The following is a 20,837-nucleotide window of genomic DNA, read 5'->3' on the forward strand; positions in this document are numbered from 1 at the left end:
ATTCTTCCTTAGAAATGGATATCTGTTATTTCACATCTTATAACAGATAATTATACAAAATTGAGCGTTATATGCTATATAAACGATTATTCTGTTATAAGGTGCGCAATATATTGCATACATTCACTTATTTTTAAATGCAATGATGACGGAAATGCTCATAAGCATTACCAGTTGATTATAAAACGGCTGGTTTTAAATTTCGGAAAGCCTGTAATGACTGAAAAAAAAATATTGAATGCGTACAAAAGTTATGTAAGCAAAGATGATGTTTTTCACACAGTGCGCTTGGCTGTCAAGACACTTGCCATAGTGCATCATCAGTTTTTGTACGGCCTTAGTCACACAAAGCTTACCGTCGGGTCCTTGAGCTACCTATATGGTAATTTAAAAGCTTCAAAGACTTATATCTTTCTCATCAGGGAATTCCCTTCGTTCTTTTTGAAAACTTCTGGTGCTATTTACACGAAGAACTATTATATATGCAACTTTCCCATAGATGCCTGCGATAAATTTCAACTACAGTTAGTCCTTCAGTTTAATCTCTCACTTGATGGAACCGTCCACTGCACTGAACAGTTCACACAGATATAATACGAACAGAAGTGGTTGGAATGAGAACACACTAAGATAAATGATGAAAACATATTAGTGGTATTTAGCTTTAATACACATTAATTTTTAACCTTCATTCAAAGGCTCATTGGAACTTCATAAAAATCAGCACTAGTATTCTAATATGAACAGCGCTAGTATTGTGTCAAGTATTGTAAGCTGTATGACACTAGCTCTGTTGAAAGGCAACATTCTGAAAACTATTCCTATTCTCAATTTTATATATCTCCTATAGGTGACCTTCATTATAAATTAATGGCCTTGTGTCTTGAAAAATACTTAATGCTTTTTAAGTCGCGTGATGAAAAATGCACTGTGAGCTTACTAAAGACACAGAATTAGAAAGATTAAACTACGGGTGTTTCTAAAGTAAAACGCAAATGCAAAATATCATTGAAACGAGATGAATTTTAGTTTACAGAAAAGTAAAATGGAGCATAAATTTAGAATGTAAGTGCCGCTGTATATTTTATTTTATTTATTTTTTATTTATTATTATTAATATTATTTTTAGTCCAAAGGGATTTGAATCCCGAAGGACTATTAGTTTCGTTTTGGCATTTTGCGTCGGACGGATAAATTTCGGTTCACTTTTCAAACTGTTGCCACAAAATGTTAGAGTCCTGCATTATATTTGAAGAAATTAAATAATGAAAATCTGCGTAAATGTATGTATATTTCTCACATTGTCATAAAATAACGGTACATAGAGTCATCGAATTTTGAATAACGTAATCCTCCAACGAATATGAGCATGTGGAAGACCAAATTTGAAATTTGAAATTTGTTTTATGATCGATTTCCTATTTTTTAAAACTTTGACGAATTTTTGATTAACAAACTCAAGGATTTCAAAGCGAGCAATGGCAACGTTGTGCAGAAAAAACATTTTTATCTCCAGCGCGTGAGTCTCTGTATCGGAAATTCTAAAGATATGCTCGTTTTAAAACTATTTTGCGATATTGCTGTTGCACTGGATCTTATGGTTTAAGTGCAAGGAACATGATATTTGATAAAGAAAGGTAACACACAAAATGTTAAAAAACGCCCCTTTGGACGTAATTTAAAATCTGAAACATTTCAAATTTTTTTTTTTTTTTTTTTTAATTCCATATTTTATCTTGCTGTATTTTTGGATTTTTTTCTAAGCCCTTAAATCAGATTCCCTTGACATTCTCAGGTTACGAGGAAAAGTTACATTTTCTAAAATGCGTTATTGCTACATGGTATTTGTTCGAATGATTTGGAGGCTAATAGGTCTTCCCGAATGAGATTCTATCGATTTTATAATGTTAAAACGAAATGTATTAATTAACCGATATCATATTTTTTAGATATAATCAATATCTTTTATAATGCATAGGGTTATAATATAATTTAATTTTTCCTATTTAATCACCTAATAATAATTATGTATAATTTAATTTTTTTCCTATTTAATCATCTAATAATAATTATATATATAACTAATGAAATAATGCATGGAGATCGAATGTAAAGTATTTGTTAACTCAAGAATTCACATTTGAACTTTTTGATTATTTACTCTTTACCGAACTCGTTCAGCGAGTACTTAAATTTCTCGTCGAATCGGTTTTCTTTCTCTTTTGGATGGAGGGCAGCAAGGGTGAGGGTGTTTCCGCTCTTCACTTCCCGCTACCTGTGTTTGATCGTGTATCGAAATTCGCTTTAAGCTTGTAATTTTTCATGGAAAAAGTAAGTAAATGAATGGTTTCAAGAAACCTCAATAATTATCTTCGAGCATCTTCATCCTGCAATAAAGAAACGTTATTTACCACAGAAAAGGTGTATTCTGCGACGGCCACGCTTTGCCATTATCTTTCGCCATGTACTGATGTCCGTACTGATGTCCGATCCAGCCAGTTAATAGGGTAAAGTTCTATCGTTCTGCGTAAGAAATAATCGATGTGTTTTCAATGAAATGATCTCTTCACCTGTTTTACCTTATTCAAGATTTGGTAAATACAGTATTTATGAGAATAAGTTACGATTTCTATTTGGCGTCATAATCTTAATGCAGTATGTCAATATGATAGAACTCACAAGAACTGTTAATATGGTGATGGTATTTGCGTTTTCAGCAGTCTTTTCATGGTCATAATGAATAGTTTTAGGCAGCTACTAGCCAATAAATTATCACGCGTGAAACGTAGTTATGTTTCTTATGGGCATCGCACAGTGTAAAGAATAAGTACATGTATTATTCTATGCTATAACAATAGCTTAAAGATGATTTTCATCATTCCTTAGATTTGGATTATTGCTTCAACACAACGGAATGTGTACGTACCTATCTAAATAACATTTGTTCATTACGGACATACATTTTAACTTTCCCCTTTCCAGCATTTTCAGAAGTGAATCATTTTCGTAGTAGCTTTTTGATTTCCGTATTAATATTTGCTGCCGTAACACCACTCAATTTATAATAACATTGAAGAAAACTACTTCAAAACGACAGCAGCAGCATAATTTAAATGTTAAAAAAGCAGCCCTACTTATGTCATTTGCATTTGTGAATTATGCTCCATTTTAAAGTTAAACATTTATATGTTTTTCAAACATGCGTTCATAGAAAACTTTTATAAAAATATTATTCTTCTGTCTCCTTAATTTTTTTCCCATTAAAAGGATTAGATACAAAAAGAATGCAGCAGCAATGAAAGAAGGAATAAAATAAGGCACATATTTTGCTGAAACTTTGAAGAGGCAGGCTTATACTATACATATGCAAAATGTTATAGAGTTTAACTGTGGTAACTTTTAATGGAACCGGAAGGAATGTGCATAGGATGAGTGGTAGGTAAATAAGTGATTGTATCACAGAGAAAGAAGGAAAAATTAATCTGTTCGATGACGCTCTCATGAAGGCGTTCATAAGGAAATTAAACTCGCTACAATTAAAGGATGTACTAGAATTCTCATGTATGCCATTTATCCCGCCACTCGTGTGCTATATATTAATGCAGTGATACAAAGATACTTAAAGAGTTGATCCATTTCTATTAGCACGCAACATGTAAATGATTCATGTAGCTGTTGTAAGTAGGTGATATGCATGTAATTAAAATTAAAAAATGGTAATAAAATATTGCCCCTTCTTTTTTATTATTTAATGTTACTCCACTTCAGAATCACAAAAGTTCATAAATGGTTCATATTTACTCTATATAATAAAATGCGATTAGAGTTGAATATTCTGAAAGGTACATAATATATATAAAGAGGTAATTGACATAATAACGCTTTCAGAGCATACTGGGAAAAATGCACGGGTAAATTAGTATTAACCGGCTAACTAAATGTTTAAATGCAATAAAACGTGCAGGGTGGTCACAAAACAAAACTTCCCCGATATACCCTTAGCCGTTCTATCCACTCAGCTAATCGAAATGAAATTCCAGATATTATTATTTGAAGATATGGGATCGAGACTGTCATGATATAAAAGAATATAGCTCTCACAATTACAGTAACAGTAAAAAAATTTTTAAAATTTTGGAGTGATAATACTCATTTTCAGTGTAAATTCGCCAGCACATTGAAAAACCATTAATGGCGTTGCATTTGCAAAGAAAAAAATTGTAAAGGACCTATAACAACACAAAAGAATAGAGGTGAAAATATTTTTATTGAAATTAAAAGGTTTCAATATGTACAACATTTCGAGATAGAGTGATCTCCCGTAACTTCGCAATGTCATGGCTAGGGCGATCCTCCGACCTCACTCCGTTGGATTTCTCGTTCTGAAGTTCTGAAATCTGCGGTGTACACATCAAATAGACAAGATTTGTCTCCCGCATCAGCTACATTATTGTCTGCGATGGCAAACACTTTGAAAACTTATAATTCCAATATAGGTTCTTTTCCCTCTCCTCTTTCGTATTCTCATTGGCCCTTTACAATACTCTTATTTTCGAATGCTTTACATCGACAATTTTCGCCGTAAGTGTATCGTTCCAACTCTGTGTATGGTTTTTCAATGCGCTTATCAATTTGCGCAGGGAAAACGTGGGTGTTGCCATTCGAAAATTTAATCATCAACATTTAGAAACGGAGAAATACACGTATGCATATCTGCATTTAATACTAGCAATTTAATACGCTGGTCATCAAAATTACAGGATAATGACAAGAAATAAAATGTAAATCATACTTAATGAAAAATTATTAATAGAAATTTGTACAAAAGCATTAGCTAACATAAATTTCAATGTTTGGAAGTTAATTATTTCCAAAATATTAAAATTAAAACAAAATTTATGGAAATCGGAAAATGGTAACAACATTAAATCACTCTTGAGGTAAAAAGTTTTCTGTAATATGGTGTTTAATCACCTCTAATAGATATGTATACCTCACATCTTGATTTCATAGACTCACAAAAATGTTGATGAAGTCTTGTGGAATTATACGACACTCTTCTAAAAGTGCACTTTTTAGCTCCTGGAGTTTCCGGGGAGGAATTTAGCGCGTAGATATTCGATGCCCAAACGCATTCCACACATATTCAATCGAGTTCATGCAACACAGACTTTCTTTGCCTAGGACTAACTCAAGGCCACGGCGCGCAGTTCGATACTTTCGTCCTAACTAACTTTAAGGATGCCTTCTTAAATATCCATTTGGCAGGCTTATAATTAAACTGAACTTAAATTTTCATATTTAATTTCCATCGTTTATAAATCTGAAAAATACTTTCCTTTCATTAAAATGTGAAGAACCGAGATTTTAATTTTTAGAATATATTTGATACGAATAACTAGAATTTTTAATTTTGTTAAAAGTTATTACTGATTTTACCAAATTTAATAGGTGAAAAACTCTTGTTAACAAAAACTTCACACTTAATGAATCGGAAGACGATTTAAGACATGAAGGTAGGATATAGATCCTAAAAAATTAAGCTAAATCCTAACTCATTTAAATTAGGAAGCTATTTTACCTTCAATCATGTAGCAACATAAAATCATTAGTTGAAAACAAATATAATTAAACAGAGCTATTTATTGGTCAAGGCTCTAAGTAATTACCACGATTTATGCCTTGACAAATAAACATCTTTGATAAGTATAAGTAATATATCTTACTTTTGACATATGTTGCCGAATAATAATAATAATAATAATAATAATAATAAATACTCTTGTTTGAAAAAATAACATTAAGCTTGCAACGATTTAAATAAGTTTTCAAAATTATGAGACATTAGTTGCACAGAGAGAATTATATATTATTTTACATTCTATATGCCAAATATCAAACCTCCGATAAAAGTCTGATATAGATCTAAATAGCAAACCTCTGATATCTACAGGGAAATTTTATAACATGATTTAGCAATATTATGTGGACTGCAAATGTAGCAAATCCTATACTGGGATATTGAACACAACAAATGAAAAAGACCATTATCATTGCATTATTGCTGTCGAATAAAACTACTAACATATAATGCCCTCGCGATGCACTAAATTATACATTACAATTTTAAACAATTAATACAGAAATACTTTAGATAATATGTACTTGCTTATTTTCAATTCAGTCAACTCAAAGAGGAAAGATTGTTCCAATAGAGAGAAGAGAAAGAAGAAAATCATCGAAATTGTCTTTGCAGTCAATTCAGAATTATTCAAAACTGTCTATAAACGGCAAACGATAAATATTAATTTTTTCATAATATACTGCATTTCATCAAATAAAAATGTATGGCATGATATTTCATAAAGACTACAATTTAAATTCTTTCTAAAGGCATGTGTAAATTTTAACATATACACATATAAAAGTTGCATTGATATTGCACTATACATGTAAATGAAGCGGGAATACATAATGAATACCTTTGATAAAAAAGAAATGAAACTCAGAATTTCGTAAATTTTGATGCGTGCAGATATATAGAAATGCATGCATTCTTCTGAAGCAGGTAAAAATTCAAATTTTACTTTGAACAGTTTGTATTTTGCGCCTTTTAGCTACAGGCTTAGGCAATTATTGATTTTTTGCAATAATCATTTAATAAAGAATTTCTTGCCGCTATTACTAAATATTTTACTATCATATTATAAAGTATTTCTCCCACTTTCCTAGCGTGCCTTCGTGGTGTAGTGGTTCTGCACGCTGGGCCGGTATTCCATAGGTCTGTGGTTCGATTCCCGGCGAAGGCTATTGCTAATTTTTCAATTCTCCCGCTGCCAAAAAAAAAATCCTAATGTCTCTACAATATCAGCCGAATGACCGACTTCACATGCATCTGTAAATGCATCAAAGTCTTTCAAATCTTGTAAAGTTAATTTCACTGCTATTTGTCTCTGAATTTTGCCTTCTAAAAATTTTTGTTCGTTGTCCACTGACAGAAGTTTTTGAACTGTTACGTAATTATACATAATTACAGTAACAACATCGGCTCGAAGGCATAACAAACCTCCTCGACTCATATGTTTAATGCATATATGTTAATACTAGTAGGAAAGTTTCAGCATTTTCAAAACCCTTTTCTGTAATATTTATGTCAAATTCTGTAAACTCTTCTTCAATTTCATCAACTTTAATTCTGTTGTCAGTGCTGCTAATTTTTATTTTTCCATATGTGCTCGAATTGAGAGTAAGAGGTAGGAAGTTCTGGAGACGTAATTTTGTTTCTGCTTCATAAACTTACAAATGCTAAATATATCTATTATTAATGACAAAAACAATGTGTTACTTTCCTTATCAAATATGATTATCACTTTCATCTGATACTATCGCCTATAATAATTCTCCGCAAGGATTTTTTAAAAAAATACAAGTGAAGAAGGTATGTCTTAAAATTATCACAAGGCATGTCTTAAAATTATAACGCGATAAATATGAAATTTTAAAGAATAGTCCAGGAAATAAAGGAACAAAGGTTTTTGTCTGGCTAAAACATTTGTGAAATATTATACTAATGGGAGGCGTATAGAAACTTATGATTAAAAAGATTTAATAAATAGTATCCCATTCAATTTAATCCCATACATTGCGAATCAACTTTTATAAATTTTAGGTATAAATACATATATCTAACGAGATACCAAAATAATGTTGAACATAAAATTCAAACCAAGCTGTTAATATCCAATAATTATATAAGTTAATACCATCAGCAGAATCTTCTCAGATAACTGTTTGATGATTGGATCTCCGAGATAAAAAAAAAATGTAATATTTTACGGTCTACAACATGGAAAATCACGAGTGCTCAAGGGAATACGATCTGTGAAAATAAGATCCTACACTTCGCATTCGTTATCTAACCTCGAAAGAATGTATTATTGTTTGTGACTATCATTGTCATCTTGTGACAATTCTTTGTGGTTTCGATAAATTTCTTTGTGGTTTCGATAACAAAAAAAAAAAAAAAAAAAAAAAAAAAAAAAAAAAATTACTTTTAACTTTAATGCTACTGAAAGCAGCATACATAATGGATAATCTTAGAAATACACGAATATATACAATATTATATACAATATATATGTGAAATAATATATATATACAGAATGTATATAAATATATATATATATACAATATAATTAAGCAAGGTAAGCTGAAAGACGTGAACAGTTTTATCGACGTAAAATGCAGTAGGCTTTTAACGGAATCATATGGCTTTACAGATTAAAAGGCTAGATGTGTTTGCTCTCTGCTAAACAAATCGTGCGTAGGAGATCCCCAAGGGATATGCCTTGGTTCTGTTAAGAAGATTGCTTTCGTTCATATTGTATTGCGAGAAAATTCTGCGTTGTTCTTTAAAAGGCACGTTTTGCAAACCTCAGAATAAAAGAATGCACTCTTAAATATCATCATGATCACGTGTAACAACAGTGCAGTGTTTGTAAGTGAAGAGTTTGAGAACACACTAGAGAATGGTAACAACTGATGATGCTATCAATCCGTGAGTCGCGTGGCCTAATTTTCTTTTTCTTTAATCTGTTTCTTTCTTCTAAAGATACAAGAATGTACTATATTGAAAGATTTTACGGCCAGATATGGTAATGAAATTTTACAAAGTGCGTTTGGCTGGAAGTTATCGAATTAAGTTTTAATTATCAGTTTAGATTTTAAAAGTTTTAATTTTTAATAGAGCTGGTACGAATGATAAATTTTCGTAAATCGGTATCCGAATCCTTACGTTCTTGAATATCTGGAAACTTTCAAAATCGGAAACCTCTCGCATCCTTCATAAAAAAGAAGGAAAAGTGGAAAAAATTACTTCGCTTAATTTAAAAGTTTTTCAGTTAAAGCAAAATTTTAAATCTGCATTCATTAAAAACAATTTAAGAAATTAATTGTTTAAATTAACGAAAAGCACTCTGCTGCTATCTGACGAAGAGAAGGGATGCCTTCGTAAAGGATATTCTAAACAGAAACTATCTCGTATTCATATTATACTTGGGAAAAAGGACGGAAGCTCTTATGATGCTAGGCCATTCGCCAGCTTCATGAACAGAGGTCAAAACCTTCAGCTGTCCCATCCAGAAGTTTTAGAAACAAGACCAGATCGTTGATTTTTGACTATGTTTCTTAAAGTTCATTAGAGTAATAACAATAAAAGATATAATATATTTACCAAATAATAAAAAAGTATATTTCATAAAATATTTTCATTGATCGTACATTAATTTAGCCTTGTATATAGTACTCACTTTATATAGTTTATGTAATATATTTGTTCTGATCTTATATAATACTGAATTTTGCTGGTATATAAAGTTATTGTGAGAATGATATAAGGTATTTTCTCCCTCCGTTCCCAATGCCTTCGTGGTGTAACTAGAAGCTTATTTAACGTGTATTCGAGACGTTCAGGGTTTCGAGCTCCGGCAAGAGTATTGCGCATTTTTCACATCTCCAGCATCAAAAATCCTAATGACTCTACAAGTGGCGCCCGAACTAAAAAAAAAAAAAAAGATGGTAGCCGATAATTCGTCACCAGTAGGATTTGGACACTAGGTGCCTTAATCTCCAGTCCCCTTTTTAAAAGGGGAAGTATATAAGACATTTTTTCCATCCTTTCCGCGTCCCACCAGCGGCCGAGCGGTAAAGGCGCTGAACACTGGTAGTTCGGTACGAGGTTCGAATCCTGCGAACGGGCTGACTGCATAGGCGTTTTCGTGGTATTTCCTATGTGTAACGTGTATACGAGCCAATTTCCCTTAGAAAGTCCTCCACGAAGGCATCCCTCCCTTTAGGCAGATAGCCCTCGAGGCTTTGCCATAATCACGCACACACCATCCTTTCCGCATGCCTTCGTGGTGTAATTGCAAGAATACTCAACGTATATTCAAGAAGTCCAGCATTCGAATCCCAGAGAGGGCACTGCACATTTTTCTCGTCTACTGCTTCAATATAACCTAATGACTGTACAATGAAAATTACAGGTAGGTAGAAACGATTGATTACAGATAGAAAGTGACATGGAAATTGATTTGATTATGGTACTTAGTTTCTTAGTGTTCCCATTCTTCATTCATTTTACCCCGCAACTGGTCATTTTGCATTTGAGTCCAGGTCAAAAATTCAATGTCTCACTCCAAATTTTAAGAACTAGATTAGGTTCGTTGATTTCGAGTGATGTTTCTTAACGTTTACTGAAGTATTTACCATAAAAGGTTTAGTATTTACTAAATGTAACATTCATGAAATATTTTCATTGATATGAATGACACGTTTAAAATTTCGTAAAACTTCTTTAACCTTATGTATTGTGTTTACTTCACATAGTTTGAGTAATATATATTTTCTAATCATATATATATAATACTGAATTTTGCTGATGTATAACGATATTGTGAGAAAAAAAATTACAAATGGGTAATGGAGACTAATTACAGATAAAAAATGGGTAATGGAGACTAATAATTTGATTGTGTTATACAGAGCTCCCATTTTTCCTTCATTTGGCGGCATTCATATTTCTATCGCTTCTTGTTCATCCTACTTCTGATTTCTCATTTATTATGAAAAAGATGAAATAATAAGTTTACTTTGTACGAATTCAACATATTTCTTACCCTGTCTTCTTCCAGTGAAATACCTTATCGCGTCGGTATGCCAAAGCTCATCTGTTAGATGTCGGGTATAAGAATTTATTCAACTTTCAGATTTCCTAAAATCTTAAAACATTTCTATCATTTTTCTTCTCGTGTGTAGAGTACCTATGTCTTCAGAAAGCAAAGAAAAGAATTTTAGAATAATTTACGACTTCAAAAACTGGCTATTATATATATAGTATTCCGAAAAACTTTGAGAATCCTTGACTTCAAACTGTCGCACCTTTTAGGTTCTAAAACAAGACCATTTCGAAAATATGTTCGATCTGTCTTACTGTATGTTAGTCGTCAAATGAATAGTGGTTCAGTCTACCAAGTTATCAAGTGAATAAAAACATGAAATCATTTCTATCCACCTTTACTTTTAATTTCTGGCAAATAGACATTTCGCTTAGTTATATTGGAAAAGAACAACAGAATTTGGTGAATCAGAAAGATACGCCATTAGTGTTCATGAATTTCCATATTTCATCTCCTTTATGTAATTATTAAATGTGTGAGCGTGCCCAACACCGCAATTTAGCTAGAAATATCTATTGTGATACTGTTATAATACCGATCTATTTTCAGCACATTTGTATAAACACAAATTGAAACGAACATAAAAAGATCAAAAATTCTCATAATGACTGTCATCCGCTGAAGGAATCTCGAATGTGCGGGAGATGTTCTTGAGGGTGCTGTTCGAGTGCGGTACTTCCAAAATCAGTCGATAACTTAGTCGTTTGCTCTAATAAGGCGCCCCGCACAATTGGAGCAGAACAATGGACCTCGTTAGCAGCCTGCAGACACTTATCTCGCTTCACCACCTTGGAGAAAGGTCTTCCGCAGAGAAGGCTTATCTTGCAACCACTGAAAACTATTGTCCTCCCATGTCTCAGAAGTCTTTCATTTTTTTTTTATTATTATTATTTCTTTCTCTCTCTCATGCCATAGAACAAATTTACCACAGAATTTTCTGACCAAAATTATAGAGCACGGCAAATTAATTCTAAGAAGTTTTTGAAATTCCGTTCAAAAGTTTTCCTGTTCAAAGTGTGGATACATCCAGTAACATATTTTTATCACGAATGAGAGCACTTTTCCACAGTAGTCTTCATCAGATTTCCCAACGGAAGTAAAGTTAAAAATAAATATTAAGGAAACTGTACAAAAATAGAATAAAGTAAGTGATTTTAGTGAAATATTAATTAGGGAAGGATAAGGACAGTTTTGTTCCTCGCTTACATTATAAATCTTTTAACCTAAACTAATTGCGAAGCTCTTAGACATTTCTTTAAAAGTTTAAAACACTTTGCATGGAAAATGTGTGTGACTTTAATATGCCTATATGTTGAAGTTCAGGACCAAAAATGAGATACTATTCTTGGTATTTATGTAGTTACAAATAACCAGTTTCTAATTACAAACAGTTATGTGTAAGTAGTATTTTTGGGAATTGCTTTGAAACTGGAATTCAGTTCATGTACCACATTATTGGGGGGGGGGAAGTCACGACAAAAAAAAAATGCGCAAAACCAGTCTTCTTTCAATTGAATTCAGATCATAAGGGCTGCGTAGGTTGGTTACTGTGGCGTCAATTTAAATATCTATCAGTTATAAGAAATAAGCCATCTAGTACACACAACAATATGTATGAAACATGGATTACTTAACACTAAGTGTCATGTAAAGATTAAGAAAAACAATAATAATAATTCCAAGAAGACAAAAGCCAAGCTAGCCCGCCGACCTCCTCGCTGAACACTGTCTATTTACCAAAAGTTTGTTTGCTTGCCCAGAATAATAACGTATCTTATCGACAGGTTTTACTTCAGTTGTGTAGAAAGTTCACACAGTGGTGCAGCGCAGTTTGCAAAGCAGCTGGGTTTACAAATGTTCAGTGTGTCGGCCACAATTTACGAGGATAGTTGTTAGATATGACATGACTCACACACTGTACAACATCTAAGAAGATTCAGCTGTTATTCCTGTCACGTGATACCGTTCAGTAGGGCCAATAAAGCCGGCCGACCTCTGCTTTATTGGTCCTACTGAACACGGCACACTTTTGACAGTAAAACTTGTCCTTTTTGAAAATAATACAATACTCTTTTGAAAATAAAATTTGTCCTTTTTATAAACAATACAAAGATTTTGTTGTATTTCTGTAAAACTTTTATCCTAGTCTAGTTTGTAACTCTTCGAATTATGAAATTTTTAACTTTTCTATTAACTTTGGATCATTCTATATATTTCTTTCATTTTCTCACAACAATAAAAAAGATAAATTAAATTTTCCCAATGCTCTTCTTTATTGTATAGTATTTTGTAATAAATATACAGAATTGTTGAATTAATGATAGTTAGTTTGATAACTACATCTTTGTATCTAGTTAAGGAGATGCAAAATAAGGGATAGTGCGAGGAACTTAAACCTGACTTTCAGCGAAAATCCTGTGATATATAACATTGTCTTAAATCAGGGTGAGAGGTTTATCCATTTATTTTTAACTAACAGTTAATTTTAAGTTTAATGATTTTTTTCCTATCACTCTTTTTTCACCCATGCTTTTCATGCCAGAATGTAAATGAGATAGCGAGCATTTAATCAGATTTAGGGAGAAATAAGTGAAGTATTTAAGTGAAGATTACGCAAGTTACTTTTAGAGCGTGTCTTCCTAGTTCAGGCCACGTTGCGCTGTAATTTATTAGCGATTTGATTCTGTGACGTTGAGTGCTTCTAGCTATTCGGCTTATCTCACTGATGTCTGCAAAGCAGAGCCTTTCCTGCGCGTTAAATTATTCTGTGAGCCGGTAGGCTAATCTACCACATTTGAATTAGTTAAACATTACCTATTTCTGTTGAGCCAGACGTGCTTGGCTTGTGTAAATCCACGTTGGGTCATTGTTAATATTGCGTTCGAATAAAAGGGTTATTTACAATCTTCTTCTGACTTTGTTTCTTTGCAGTTTAAGACAAGAGGATTATTCCTCTGCAGTCTTCCTAGAGTTCACCAGTTTAGGCTACCAAAGAAGGTGAGACTCTACAAGGTAATTGTTGTTGTTGTCTGTGATGAAGCCTATACAAATAATGCTATGGGCGAAGGTGACAGCCCTGGCAATCTGCAAAATGTTATCATCGTAGAGATTCTGTCTTGTAAAGAAGACTCCAGTTTTTTAAAATTCAGCAAAGACGACCGGACAATCAAAAATGTGTACTGCTGTCAGTTACCTGTCCGGGCAGTTATCACAGTTTCTATAGGTTTTTCTATCCTCTCAATTTTAAATCCTCTGTGATGGCCATTTCTAAACCTGATAACACAGTACGTTACGTGCTTACACTGAATAGTACTAAGGTTATATACATAATAACACACAAAGTCGTCGCTAAAGTTAGCAGTTCGCCCTGGGTTCGATTCTTAGTGAACGGGCTAGGGACATGGGCGTTTTTATGGTTTTCCCTCATCTGTAACGTGGATACAAGCCCGTTTCTTTTGGAATATCCTCCAGGAAGGTATCTTTCCTTATAACCTGATAGCCCTAGTGTGTCCTGCCGTAATCAAATAAAGCAAACCAAAAAGCTCAGCTAATTTTTAAGGCTAAACTGGACTACAATAGGACAACTAACAAACTGGACAACTACTATGATATGAGTTTCTAAAGCCAAGAAACGGGAAAATTACAAACAATATTCGGATTCCTTGAACAGATTCATGAACTACAAATACTTCACTACACTACTTTACGAGTGGAAATGAATGAAGAATCATCTTGATGACTATCTTGTTACCAGAGAAAATGCAAGTGCTCATCAGCATGCAACTGTAAAAACTTGAACTTAAAACAGAACATCAAACATTGCGTTCATCCATTTAAGTTTTCTGGCTCAAATCTATTTAATTATGCTTATTCCCATCAGCTTAACAGGACGCATAATAAATGTACCATAGCCCTACTATGTCAATGCTTTAACTTGGCACAGAAATTCGAAATGAAAAACCAAAACTTAGATAGCTACCAATTATAAGTTTGACGGAGAGGTGAAAATGCTCTATAAATGAATATGCAAGAGTTTCTCGAACTTCAGAAAAAAGTTCGTTAAAATTGCTAAATAGTTTTCAGCTATTAATTAAAGCACGCAAACAGGTTTGATCCGAATGACGTTATGCTAAAACACTAATTATCAGGATTTGAAAAGAATTCTCATGTTACAATTAAGAGAATAAATAGTTATATAGAAATTATTTTACCCATGTTAATCGGTCATAAAACTTTAATCGGACTACTCCAAAGCAGCTGCTTGTATCATTTCAATTCAGTATAAAACAGATCATTCAAAATTCTAGATAAGCAAATGAAGAAAGGTTGCTTACCTTTATGATCCGCATTCTTCGATTCTGGTCCGCCGCTTTTGTAGACTCCGATTTGGTTTCAAACTCATCTAAAATTGGCACTATTTTGTATGAATCACTTTATTTGACATTTCACACAAAAGCGAAACAATTTCGAAATCATTACAACATCAAATACACTTCTAACTACTTAGCATCATTCTTATTCATATCTAAAAGCGTCATTATTCTACTGCGTCACTGTTCTAAAAGTATGCACTCATCGTTGCCAGTTCTCAAAAAACAAACTTTCTTTTTCGAATCTCGTCGGTCTGTAGGCTCAATCCGTTTCCCAAGAGCGGAGCGTGCGTCGTTCGCGACAGCTTGTATTTTGATGATCTGCTTTGAAAGAGATGCTATCTATGAAATACTGACTGGTATTTAGTTTATAACTAAGAAAATTAAAATTCGATCTAACTCTCCTGCCAACAAAACTCGTATCCATGCTCAAAATATGTCATCGGTTGCTTTCATCGATCAGTGAAGGTGAGTTAATGATAGATGATATAGTATCCGACAAAACTTATAATGATGTATAGTGCTCGTATATCATTCGCTTTATTAACCTTCGGGGATTAAATTATTATTATACATTTTTCATTCTCACTAATCTCTGAAGGTTTCTTTCTTCTTTGCAGGAGAGCCAGATATTCTTATTTGTGGAAATTGTAAGGAAGTCTTCCCAGGAATCCACAAACTAATCGAGCACAAGAAACAGAGCTGCAAACTGCGATTCACTTGCCGTTGCCAGCATACTTCTAGTCCTCCAGGTGAATACGATTTTTCATGTAAACCGAAATTTAGTGTTGTTCAATATTTACATGTCATAAATACTGTATCTATTTAGAATTTTATCTCTTTCTTGCTGAAGCACGTTTTATTTATTTTTCTGTTATAACAACTCAAATTAACGCAAGTCTACATTGTGACTTTTCTGTGCATAACAGAATCCCTTATATACAACATGTACTCTGTTTCTTGACTTCTTGCATCATATTTCGAGTATAAATATGAAAATATAAATTTAATTTTACTTTACATTTTTTATGTATACCTAAAGGCAGGTTTTGTATGATGCATATTATCTGATTTATTTTTCTTAATAGCCAAAATTCATTTCCTATCTAAAAAATACACTTAAACGTTTTGTATCTCGATTAGTTATATTACGTGATTCTATTTATTGCTTTAATTTCCCGCAGGAAAAGGAAACGTATATGTAGATTATTATATTGCTATATTATTTACTTTGCTGTTCGAAGTATCTAAAGACTGCATTTATATAATATGTTAAATTACTGCAAAAAATTGCCATTGTTCACTGAATGTTCAATGGAAATCACAGTAGCGTGCATGGAGGTAAGAGGAGAGGCTCTAACTATTTTTCCCCATGCACTGCTTTGAAGCAGTGGCGATCCCATCGTAGAGACCAAAACATTCAGTGACTTGCCGTTAAGGGGATCAATGGTTTACGACATGATGAGATGTAAACATTTTGTAATTACGTCATAAATATACCTATAAAATGTATATATTTTCTTTTTCTACAAGTATGTGAAAAGAATACAATTATAAACAGTATTTTATTCTAAACGGAATTAAATGCTACATTTTCCTCAGAACAGTTTACTCCGAACAGCTTAATTTGAATGAAATATTCTCACAATTTTCATTAATTACATTAGAAAAAAAATTTAAGGCACTTCGATTTCATTCGGTTAAGGATTATGCATTACTTCTTTTCTATTTACAGAGCCTCTTCTTGACCTTCTTCCTCCTTCCTTTCCTTTCTGAAATATGAGATGGTGTTTTTAGATTTTGAGGCATATTTTAAATCAAATATTAGAGTCAATTTATAATTAATACTCTGTTTGGTTCATTTCAAGCTAAAGCAACTTTTATTTTAATACTGAAATTTTTTAAATATTGCTGCTGATTTCCATGTATTTAACTTTCTATGAATATTTCTGAAAGGGAATAAAAAAGGACTATTTTTTAATATTATTTAAAACTTGTAACTGTATTATAAAATATAATAAATTAATAATAATTCTTTTAACATTTCTCAGATTTTTTTAACCTTAATTTCAAAAATACATCTTCTAAAATTCTTCTTTACTACTTCCTTAAGTACAATATTCCCAAAGCACATCTCATAGAATTTGATTTACAACACCTTTTAACAGATTGCTTTTCAGTACGAAAAATTCTTGCTTAAATAGTTTTATTGTAACATGTAAGTAATGTAATATGCTCCAGTTAACCATTTTTTGTCTATGAATAAGACCTGCGTAAGTTAACCACTTAACTGTTTCATTTTCCTGTCATATTGTGACCAAAAATAAGTATATTTTGTATAAACAATTTTGTATTCTAATCGATTATATGAATTCAAATCTGCAGGCAAAACTGTTACAAGTATTGCATTTATTAATTTAATATGATTTTTAATTACGGCGAAATTAAAGCATTTTTATTTAAATTTGGCTTTTTTTCTGACGAAACTGCGGAACTGGCAAGAACACTTTACAGGAGGTAAATGTGAAAGAAGTGAATTCGTTGTGAAAGGAAATCGTGGCGGTGGTGGAGGGGGATTACTAGTATCCATTTCACAAAAGTTCCGTACTTGAATTATGCCATCTGAATTTCCGTTTCCCCATTATCACTACAGAATTCCGATAAAGAACTTACATAACTACCAGAATCATTTATAGAAAATTTAGATTTGCTATCTGATAAAATATCAGAATTATATTTTGCTATAAGCCATTTAGTGTTGCCCATTGTTCTTTCATTTCATGACAAAACTGGAAAGAAATACCTATCCGCAAAGCCTAATATACTGAACACGTGCAAACAAACTCGTTAAATTTCGTCGCCTAATGAAAAGCGGGAAAATTTTTCTTTGAAATGATTTCACAATACAATCTCTCCTGGACCAATAGAGACATCTATCAGAAACAATGCAAAGTGAAAAATGTGAAAAAGGCCAGAACAATCAGTGAATTGGTGTAGGAAAATACACTGCCCGAGTGGTACACGGGCAAATCAAAAAAGTCCCTTTTCGCGTCACCCGAACGGTTTTCGGGCAAAACAGTTAAGTGGTTAAGAAAAGAGCATGATCCTCGAATTTCCGGGAAGAAAACCTTTCATGGGAAACATTTAACAATCTGGAATCAATAAGAGGACAATTCACGATCGGACCTTCTTTGGCAGAGTACACAAATATTTTCACCTCCATCGATCACCCTATTTTTCAGATTCTAATAAGTTGTTTTGATGATGTGACACGTTCACATGGTCACGTCATCTTGACTACACATGGTACTTCTGCCGAATTTGCAAATGTTTCTGACTTCTGTTCCATACATCTGTGCAAAACTGTATATAATTTTACCCAAATGTGTGTGTTGCCTCTTACGAGGCAATAAAAGTTATGTACAGCGCATTGTTTCTGCGCAACTTCAAAGTTATGTACAGCGCATTGTTTCTGCGAAACTTCAAAGTTATGTACAGCGCATTGTTTCTGCGCAACTTCAAAGTTATGTACAGCGCATTGTTTCTGCGCAATTTCAGTTAGTTAAGATTCGAACTCCTAACGTAGCACACATGTTTTGATCCTTTAATGGTCGGGAATTTATCATTTTCGATTTAGATTTTAGTAATATTACAGTCCACAAAATAAAATTGGTAGTTGTTGTTGTAAAGTTGTTTTTCGTATACAGTCTAACCAGCAACCTCAAAATAGTGTGGTTACAAATGAAAAAGGAGTTAACTTATTAGTGTATCTGCCTATATATTTATTAATTTTTACGAGGATTACAGCATTTGGTGGTAATTTCATTTTTAGTGAACCCAAAGTGATTATTTTTCAGTGATATAAAAATGAAATGGTGAGTTTAAAATGAGCAACTATAAGCCTTTCCTCTAACAATTTAAAAAAGTATATGCTACAATATTATGTGGAGGACAAAAAATGCATTTTATTTAAAACATTTTGATATCTGGAACATAAAATAAAAGTAGCGAATACTCTCTCAAGGGCATCGAAAGAAGTATACAAATTTCCACGCTTATACCACTTAGCTATAAGGAAATTAAGGTTTAAAATGTGTTATATTTTTGGGACATTTAGACATTTTAAAAGTAGCGTAAGGTATTTTTCATTCTTTACCCATAACATAAAAATTTTTCTAAAATCTATATTTTTGTAGTCCAGTAGCTTAGATTTTATAAAACAAATTCATAATCAAAATCAGTGTTGAAATTTATCGAAAAGTAACCAAGATGTAATTGTTTCGTAAATGCCACTAAACTACACACACTGTTATTGCACATCCAACAATGAATATTTCTGTTATGAAGCTACTACACTAATGTTCTGTTTCTGAGAGAGAAACCTATGTTTTGTTACCATACTTTGCCTAAAAATCATGGGCACCAATGCAGTGTTACTACTTCCTCTTAGGGAGGAAACTAATGCAGAAACAGACAGGTGAAACCGTAATTAACTAAATATCAACTGAGACACTGAACTCTTAAGAGTTTGCTAATTACCACCCTTTTAGTGATCGTATAAGTGAATTTTTAATGCATTGCGTGGTGAAAATGCATCCGGGACCGCGCCGTGAGAGGATCGAATAAACAACATGTAAAATCAATAAATATATAAGAAAACATATAACAGATATAACAGACACATAACACATAACAGAAGAACACATAAGTAATAGGTTTCCAGATTAAATATCAGTTTATTCAAATTCCTCACAATAAAAATTAAATCTTATCCTCATCATCTTATCCATCATTTTTTATTTGTGTTACCTTTTAATTTACTTATTTTAGACACAGGGGAATTCTTCAATTTGTCATTTACTTTTTGTTACATTTAAATTCATGATTTGCAAATCTATTACATGACTTTTTTAATTTAACGGGTACCCGTTCTATAATTTCTAAGAGGTTAAGGAAAACATATTATTTGCAATTCACATCTGTTCTAAGGAAGATTACACAAACAACTTAAATTATTACATCCTAATTCATATAAAAACCTTAAGGTTTGTCTCGGTAATTTAGAAGGGGAAAGGGAAACAATTGAAAGCCTGAGAATTAATTTAAGATTCGACGTTGTTATTTTACATTCCAAGGAAGTCGTTAAAACCTTACTTAAAGTTCAAACACAAAAAAATAGAACTTATCTTGTAAGGACGTCTTGAAGTGGAGGACTCGTATCCTAATAAGCGTTGACGTCGGCGGGGCTGATTTTTACGGTCACAAATGGAAGTTTCAGAAGACATCGTCCTGTCCTGGCACTATTGGCGAAACACACACGCAGGTAACTGGTTTTCATAACGACGAAGCTATTTTTACTCTGGAAAACAGAAACAGGAACACTGCTGCCCAGCACAGCTATCCGCCTGGTCTTGAAAGTCTTAAGTCACTCGCCCGGTTCAATTTCGCCTTTTAACCAGAACGCGGCAGGGGAACATGTTTGCAGCTTCCGGCCGGAAACATCTCTCTAGGCAATTACAATCTCTCTAGGCCTTTTCTCGCTCATCCCAAGAGCAAGCTCGAAGTTAGAATCTTAGCCCAAAAGTAAGCAAGTCCACCCAGTAAGTGATTCCAAGAGTAAGAAGAGTAAGTGAGTAAAGTCTCTCGCCTCTTAGTCAAAACGCGGCCGGGGAGCATCTCTCTTCGTAAATTACATCGTTTCGAAGGCTCAATCCCAGAGCAAGTTCAAGAG

General features: G+C 32.9%; 1 protein-coding gene across 4 annotated transcripts in view; it reads left to right on the forward strand.

The window, feature by feature from the left end:
• LOC118180950 (uncharacterized) overlaps window positions 1-20,837 on the forward strand; it is an 833,338-nt gene that overhangs the window by 755,447 nt on the left and 57,054 nt on the right. For all 4 annotated transcript variants that reach the window (XM_085815557.1, XM_085815559.1, XM_085815558.1 and 1 more), the window contains exon 5: window positions 15,727-15,858. In XM_085815557.1, coding sequence (XP_085671683.1) covers window positions 15,727-15,858 — 132 coding nt within the window. The remainder of the gene's footprint in view (window positions 1-15,726; window positions 15,859-20,837) is intronic.

Source organism: Stegodyphus dumicola, chromosome 4 (assembly GCF_044657685.1).
Source record: "Stegodyphus dumicola isolate Sdum_Otavi_A_Nest chromosome 4, ASM4465768v1".
NCBI classification, from domain to species: domain Eukaryota; kingdom Metazoa; phylum Arthropoda; class Arachnida; order Araneae; family Eresidae; genus Stegodyphus; species Stegodyphus dumicola.